The sequence below is a fragment of the Neolamprologus brichardi genome, chromosome 1, assembly GCF_056152115.1.
Source record: "Neolamprologus brichardi isolate AB-2024 chromosome 1, ASM5615211v1, whole genome shotgun sequence".
Taxonomy (NCBI): Eukaryota; Metazoa; Chordata; class Actinopteri; order Cichliformes; family Cichlidae; genus Neolamprologus; species Neolamprologus brichardi.
In genome coordinates, this window is record NC_142104.1 from 14,530,574 (window position 1) to 14,539,165 (window position 8,592).

At 39.3% G+C, this 8,592-nt stretch overlaps 1 protein-coding gene across 2 annotated transcripts in view; it reads left to right on the forward strand.

Moving 5' to 3' along the window:
* The window catches only part of kif26ba (kinesin family member 26Ba), a 94,535-nt gene extending 86,192 nt beyond the window's left edge, over positions 1 to 8,343 (forward strand). For both annotated transcript variants that reach the window (XM_006779924.2, XM_006779925.2), the window contains 3 exons: positions 100 to 365; positions 2,538 to 2,688; positions 4,621 to 8,343. In XM_006779924.2, the coding sequence (XP_006779987.2) occupies positions 100 to 365; positions 2,538 to 2,688; positions 4,621 to 4,769 (566 nt within the window). In that variant the 3' untranslated portion in view covers positions 4,770 to 8,343. The remainder of the gene's footprint in view (positions 1 to 99; positions 366 to 2,537; positions 2,689 to 4,620) is intronic.
* Positions 8,344 to 8,592: the final 249 nt, after the last annotated feature.

Genomic DNA, 8,592 nt, shown 5'->3' on the forward strand with positions numbered 1-8,592 from the left:
TTCATATGAACAGTTTATCGTCTTAGCTCAAAACGTCACTATTCCTGTCGTCAGTGTGTAACAGTCTTTCAGTAATCTTCTTTTTATTTGTTCTTTTAGGTCTCCAGCGTCGACGTCTGATCCCAGCACTAACCTTGGACTCCTCTTCATCATCGCCTTCTCACCGTTCCTCCAAACAAGCCATCACTTCCTCTTCTTCCTCCTCCTCCAGCCCTGGTGCATGCTGGGTCGACGGGCCACTTGGGCCACCTGCACCCTCAAACCTCCGGGCAGTGACCGCAACAACAGAAACCTTTGAGATCAAGGTGTACGAGATAGATGATGTTGAACGGCTGCAGAAAAGGAAGGACAAAGGAGGGACCAAGGTGAGAGGGAGGAAAGACACCTGAGCTACACAGCTGTTGTAGGTCAAGTGGTGGAGCAGGTCAACAAATTGCAGGGTTGGAGATTTGATCCTTATCTCTTCCTGCCCGTATGTCAACACGTCCTTGAGCAAAAATCTAAATTGCTGTTTGTGTATTTAAACCCAGGGGGAAAATTATTACTGTGGACAATGACGGTGGGTGATGGGCAGAAAGTAAAAAATTCAGGCATATAAGTGTCATCACAAGGTGCGTTGTTATTGGGCAGTTTGCAGGAAAACAAAACTTCAAATTTAGGAAGCAGCATATCATTTTAGTAAAGGAACATGTTGCATATGTAAAGATGGATATTGATAATATCACTCAGTGAGTTTGCATTAGAGCTAAACTGAAACCTTGAGAATAACGTTAATGTCTGGTGCTATCTTGTCTCCTTGGAGCCAGGCGAGGCTCCAAATATTAGCAGGGTGGAGGAGGAGAGTGTAGCCAGAAGCTAACAGACGAGTTACATTTAAAGCAGTTTACTTAATGTGACAGTTTGTGCATTAAGATTTAAAACCATAAAGAAAATATATTTTCACTTTCTTGGATAGTGGAATCCCCTGAGGGTCTACTGGTATTACTTTCAAAGAACAGGACAAAAATTACAGTGAACCCAAAACTGATTAAGACACGCTGATGAAAAGCAAAACCATCTATGGAAAAGTTCTGCATGCACCCCCAGCAAGTGATGACAAAAGAAAATTAAACGTTATTACAACATATCATAATCTAAGCAAGATTTTATTGTTGTCAATGCCATTATCAGTTCTGCCTACAGATATCATTGGTTGTCAGTTCCTCCTTTCCAGGATTAACGTAGCACTTTATTATGACTGACTCTGAATACAGGGTAGAATCAGAGTAGAAAAACAGGCTAAATTGGACTTGGTTCTGCTGAAACCTCAGTAATGAGATCAACCATGACAGGAAGTGATTTATTATTCAGATGAACCAGACAATTTGGCACCAGTTCTCAACTAAAACAGGTTCTTGGATTCCAGCTTTACTTCCGGCTTGCCTCATCCAAACAGTATCTCTCATTCTCTCTCTAAAGCCTAAAAATAGTCACTAATACACTGATTAGGAAGAGTGAACTAATGACACCAGAGTGACTAGAACATTTAATTGAATTTGTAATGGAAGTTGATACTGGGAGTGTTTTTGGAGCCACCACTCAGCAATCCTTGGTTACGATGGTTGTTGCCACTTGATATTTGTACATGCGGTGTTCAGAGCTGACACATTTTAAAAATATCTAGTTCCCACCGGACTACAGTTATGTAGGAGGCTGACTAGGAAGCACGTGTAAAAGAGGGAGGAAGAAGAAAATAGCAAAAAACTTTTAGGATTTATTATGGTTGACTGAACGGGAAGGATGAATGGATGTCTTTAGAAGAGTGAAGGAGAAGGAGAGCAGAAGTGCAAGATGGCTATTGCTCTTGATTCCAGTGACACTGATGTGATGAATAATGGTGGTGAAGCACATTAAAAAACAGTAAGTGTTGGACACTGCTGCTAATGGAAAACCAGAAGAGGAAGCTGGTGGTTGGGCAATGGATAAAAAAGGATGTGTGTTGTTGTGACAGTGTGGAAAGAAACCAAAAGGTTTTAAAAAATACAACAGCGAGGATTTTCAGAACATGAATAGCTCAACATTAGCATTTAGTTCTGTGTGAACAGTGAACTTTTTAAATAAATCTACATAACTTGGCTTACTTAAAAAAAACGATTCTAAATTCTGAGGACTTTGCAGAATAAAATTGTTAAACTTAGGAAATTGTTGTAAATGAATGCAGGTTTTGGGGGGGTTTCCACTGTTAAACCTTTATGTGATCAGAGGAGAGAGCACTGTGAGCACTGGAAAAGAGAAATGGAGAAAAAGCATGAAATATAGATTTTCCCTGCAGCAACTTTAAGAAAGCCACAATCGTGTTCCAGTGAAAGCTGCTCAGTGTCCGAAGGCGCTCAGCTGCAGCCACAGTGGGAGACGAGGAGGTGCGAATGTATTTAACTGTGTGAATTTTAAGCGTGCTGCTGCTGAAGGAGACCCACCTGTGTATCACAACACGCTCCTCTGAAAAAATAAAGCTAAATAAAATCCGTGTCTATCTGTCTGCCTTCTCTGTGTGTCAGGAGGTGGTGTATGTCAGTGCCAAGCTTCGTCTGTTGGAGCACCGCCAGCAGCGAATCGGTGAAGTCAGAGCCAAGTACCAGTGTCTCAAGAAAGAACTGGAACAAACCAAACAGTACTTGATGCTGGAGCCACACAAGTGGACCACTGAGTGTAAGTGTGGACCTCTGACACATCAGGGAATATAAGTATGTGTGAGAGAGAGAGCAAAGGAGGTTAGAAACTGTTTGTTTTAGTGGAGGATTATTCTGAAATAAATAAAACTTTTATGTTTAAGTTATGATGCATATTTTTATATTTTACATGACTCATGTTAATTACTAATGCTGTGCTACATGACTGCTGGTTCATTCTTCAGACAAATACATTCTGTCATTTCATTATTAAAAATATGAAGTGACTGGGCATTATAGATTTGACTTCAATAGACACAAAAATGCATTTGTGGGAAGGATTGTGTTGTTGCAGATTGATGCATCTGATGGGGCAAACTTGCACAATACAAAATAATGTTTTGCTTTGTTGTGTTTTTTGTAAGGGTGTGGCTTAATTGCCCTCAATTGCACTGTAAGGACATTTTCTTACTACTGTGCAATTTAGTAAATCAAAATCATCTAAACAGGCTTGTGCATACAATCGGCATACTGCCATGCCCTAATCTTGGGAGTTGGGAGTTCGCCTTGTAATCGGAAGGTTGCCGGTTCGAGCCCCGGCTTGGACAGTCTCGGTCGTTGTGTCCTTGGGCAAGACACTTCACCCGTTACCTACTGGTGGTGGTCAGAGGGCCCGGTGGCGCCAGTGTTCGGCAGCCTCACCTCTGTCAGTGCGCCCCAGGGTGGCTGTGGCTGCAATGTAGCTTGCCATCACCAGTGTGTGAATGGGTGGATGACTGAATGGGTGGATGACTGAATGTGGTAGGCGCTTTGGGGTCCTTAGGGACTAGTAAAGCGCTATACAAATACAGGCCATTTACCATTTTAATCTTTTTTTTAAGAAAACACATTTAATAATAATAATTATCAATAAGTAGTAGTGATTTAATACAGCTGTGTTTAAATTTGCTAAGCTAGCTAGCCGGCATTTCTTTGAATAAATGGTCAGAGGCACTTTTTGTACATTTTTTGCAAAGTACAAACAAACTCAGGTATGAAAAAAATGGATAAAGCTCTGATTTGTGTGTGAATTGTGATGTGAATCCTAATCATAACAGTTCTTGGATAATAATGCAGATTTTACATATGTAGCAATAGGCTACATCAGACTTAATTATTCTGTTATGTACCTATTGGGCTGTATATGAGTTAAAAGTGCAACCAACATAATGAATAATGCAACCATAAAAGAAGGGCTGGAGTTCCTATTGATCCTCTGAGATCTTATTCTACGCTGCTACATGTCCCACAGATGGGGGAGGGTGGTCTTGAAGCTTCTCTCAGCTAACAGACCACCTGCTTGGTGCAACTAACCATCCAGGTGTTGATACTCCCACTCAAGATGCAGGTGTAGAAGTTCCTGTGCACCCTGAGTGGGAGTTTAAAGTCTCTTAGGTAGCTGAGATGCTATAGGTGCTGATGGGCTTTCTTCACCAGGGATTTCATGTGTCAGGACCATGACAGGTCCTTTGTGATGTAAACACTACGGTGTTTAAAGTTATCTACCCTCTTCACATGGGCCCCAAATATGCAGAGGGCCAAATTTCCTCCGCTACTCTCTCGTAAAGTCCATTATGAGGTCCTTGGACTTGCAGGGATTTAGCTGGAAGTTTTTCTCTTTACATAATTCGATAATCTGAGACCAGCAGGCAATGCCATCACTGTTTGATATCAAGCCCATTACAGCTATGATGTTGGAGTCTGAGGTGCTCACAACAGTGACCGGTGTAGAGTAGATGATTAACTCATTGGCCGCCTTCTTTTTTCTTAAATCATAATTGTTATTAATTATTATTATGACATTTATCATTATTCCATTTTAACAATAACATTTAAAATATAACCAGTGGCACCTTTTTAATTATTAAACCCACATTCAACAGCATTTTATCAAGGAATGATGTATTTTCTCCACCTTTCTATTTGTGTCCAGTTGAGCTGCAGCAGGCCTATGAAGTGGACTCATTGGAGTATTTGGAGGCTCTGGAAACAGTGACAGACAAACTGGAGACCAGAGTCAACTTCTGCAAAGCCCATCTTATGATGATCACCTGCTTTGATGTGTCCTCAAGGCATCAGTAGACAGATGGAGGGACGGAGAAGTGGCCTCGACGATGTCAATGTCTAGACCATTCCCCCTGACTAATCAAACACATTTAGAAAATCTTTAACTGCAGCTCGACATTTGGAAGGATGAACACAGGAATAGACCGACCGCATGATCCTGCATATTATTCCAGCGTCTTGTCCAGATGTGAGTAAGCAGAAGGCCAGGTGGCCGGAAAAATCAAAAGAAGATTTACGGAGAAAAATTAACAGAAAAACAGAGACAAGATTTGTAGATTTGTTTGGTGGGGCTTGGAAACAACCTCAGAAACGATCTAATGGATGGGCTACTTTCAATCAGAGAAAATATGGCTGCCCAAATAGTGTATGAGAGTCTAAAAAGACATGTCAAACCAAGTAACCAGAGAACAAAATAATTGGACCGCAGTGACACGCAGTGAGTCAAACTTTGAAAGAATGTACCGAGAGCAAAGAAAAGGCTATAGCTGAACAAAAACTGCCATTTTTTAAGAAGGAGAAAGCTGAAGTTGAAGTGCAAGAGAAGAATAATTTCCACATCTAACACATTTTGGAAGAACATTTTTTACATGGTTAAAAGCCTTTGGCTGTAAATACAGAGTGCTGACTACAGAATGGCCTGGTATTGTTGTGCAGCAACTAAAAGAGACTAACCGAGAGAGAATGACAAGAGGACGAAGGAAAAGATTTAGAAGTGCCTTGTGAACATTTCAACAATACCAAGACCAAGTCTCCTTCTCTCTAACTTTGTGTACAAGTAAGTATGGTGCTAGTATAGAAACATCCAGAAAAGATCAGTGTCCTTGGAAGCAGTTTTCATTTTCTTTTCTAAATGTGATGTTTTACTGTGGGTCAGTGTTTCACTATATGATAAACAAACTAATAATGTGTGTTTCAATGTATGGTCTTTGGTACATTGATTAGAGATCAGAGAAACAAAGTTAAAGTGGACCTGTTATGCTCTTTATTTTTACTCTCGGACTCCACAGGAGCCGCTTTGCATGAGTAACAGATCAAAATAATCCTAATTCATTTTATACTGGGCCTCAGTGAAGTGCTCTCAGTTCATCCTCTGAGAGAAAAAACATTATAGTTCTTCGTACTTATTCCCAACAGGAAAAGCATAATAGGTCCCCTTTAAAGGAAAACTACAGATTAACTTAATTAAACTTGGAAGGACCAAAAACCTAAAGTTAAAAGCATTAAACATTTTTCCAGGACACAAAGTTACGTGTGTTTAAACAAAAACACTGAATCTGGTATCCTGTGGTGTCGTTTTTACTTTGGCTTTACTCACAAACGGAGCACATGTGACTCTTGGCCCTCCGGGGCATTCATACACGATGTTTCCGTCGATAGAGATTTTTAATGTTCACAAAGCTATGAAATGTCAGAAGGTAGTAGAGGTGAAAACACTTCTCTCTGATCTGGTGTTAAATACAACCAACGACTGACTCCCTGCCTCCCTGCCTGACTCACAGGCAGTCTGTCTGTTATTCGTATCTGTGTTGTTCTGCTCTATTCTAAAAGAAACTGAATGATTTGTCATTGTGTGTGTTTTATAATAAGGTATCCTTTTTTTATTTGAGTGCAATGGGACCATGTAGAGACTATGTACGATAGTAGCATTGAGCAGGATAATCGAAATCTGAAGACATATTTATAGATAAATTGTGAGGGACACACAGGTGCGTCAATATACTGTGTTTAACATTTAATTATAATGAAACAAGGTAGTAGGTTTAATCAATATTTTGGAACTACAGTTATAGGGTGTTTAAACACTTCTAATATCCCCTATATTGTAAAGGACAATTAAATTATATTAAAAAAATTAAAGGAACCTAATTAAAAAGGGAGGAGATGAGCTTAAAAGACATAGTTCTCTGCCTGGTTCCACTTTTTGGATGGATAGCAACTCCTAAAATTTGTTAGTATTATTATCTATGGTGCTTGAGATACTTATGATCTAAATGTTTGTACAAATATAAATATACGAAAGAGTCCATTTCCCCCTGAAACACGAAACAACGCCTTTCAAATGCTTCTTCTACATCACTGTCATTGTGTCTGTTGTTGTCGAGCAGAGAGCATTATGGGAGAGCGACTTGAGAGCAGTGGAAATGATGTCACCGTATTGGTGTAATTTGTCAAAAGCGTTGTACTGCTGATTTTTTTTCTCCACTAAGAGCAAAAAACCAGAACGTGCTGTCGCTGAAACAGAAAATACAGTTAAGTTTTTATCTTTACGTGGATCTGAATGAGGAAATGATTTCATGTAGTGCACACTGGCAGGGATAGCCAAGAGATAATCTAGTGAGAAATTACCCCTGAGAGCAAGACGCTTTTGACAAACATGAGAGGCTTATTTTGTTTTTTAACAGCATCTCTGATCATTTCCTGTTTTTACCCCCGTGTTCATCGTGCAAGTCATGAATGAAAGTTAATTTATTTGAGTTGCTACTTAATGTTCTTATTTATGTACACCTCATGATCTTACAAAGTTACTATGCATTGATGAAAAAGAAAAATAACTGTACATACTTTGCTAAGCCCATGCCATATATAAATATATATACTGTGCACATATCATATATGCCATCATTTTTATTTTAGATATTTTTTTTGTTGTTGCTTTCATTTGCTCCTGATGTTCCTCTTGAGGATTTCAATGGGTTTGGTTCCCCAAACATTCACATGCAGAACAGGGATGCTAGTTGATTACATGCAAATCAGAAGCCTTCCAGTATGAAGGCAGCTGTGTTGCTTTAAGAGAAACGTCTGTGTCTTATGAACTGCAGCTCTGTGTAATTAGCAGCGAGTGTTTTGGGAAATCTAACCTCTAAATGAGCTAATGGCTTGTATTGAACTATCCTTTTTAAGATGCTATGTGGGAGGTTTCTTACTTGATATGTTACTGCCAAATCTAATGGGATATCCCTTTATTATTGTAGTAATAATCAAAAATTGCTAGAAACTATTACAGCTAAAAGAATAGCGGGGTGTTTTAAATCAAGTTATTCACAGATTTCCATCTGCAAAGTCACTCTGTAAGGCACAACATAAGCATCACATGATCTATGGAATAAACTGACAAATATGCTGTGCTGGTGCATATTTTGTAGACACCTTTAAGAATTATAATGTGCTATCTGTAAATCTCACACAAGGCATCTTAGGGAGCATTGTGTGTTAAAGTCCGGGTCAGACCACATTTACCAAAAACAGATGTTATCGTTAGCATTAGGAGTCAACTTCTGCTTTGCTCAGTTGTAAGACACAGGGTCAGTTGTTTGAAGATCTCTGGATAACTAAAAAAAAATTTAAAAATCACTTTTCTGTTCCAGTCTCTTGATAAAAATGCCAGTTGTGAGACATATTCATGCTAAATACCCTCAGTAATTCTATTTAAAACAACACATTATCAGTGTAAATGCGGAACAAATGGTGCGCAGGAGTCTCGCTGTGCTCATATTGTCCACTGCAGATTTACCGTTTTTGTGAAATCTGGTCTGACATATGGTAAAGACGGAAGAAAAAGATGGAGGGATGTAAATAAAGGAATGTATTAAAAGAGTTTCACACCTGATGCTTCATTCTTTGCACACATAATAGACGAAGTAGTGCGCAGATGTCCAAGAAGGCGTGCTGTTTCACTTCTGATGAACTAAAAATCTTTTGCATTACGACTCAAACTCATCAGAAATTTCAATGATGTAACATGGAACACGTAACATTGTACGTTATTGCATTGGGCTCTTAGATTTACATAAACAAGGGACTGGGACAACTCAAAAATATCATTTAGTTTCCAGAGCAT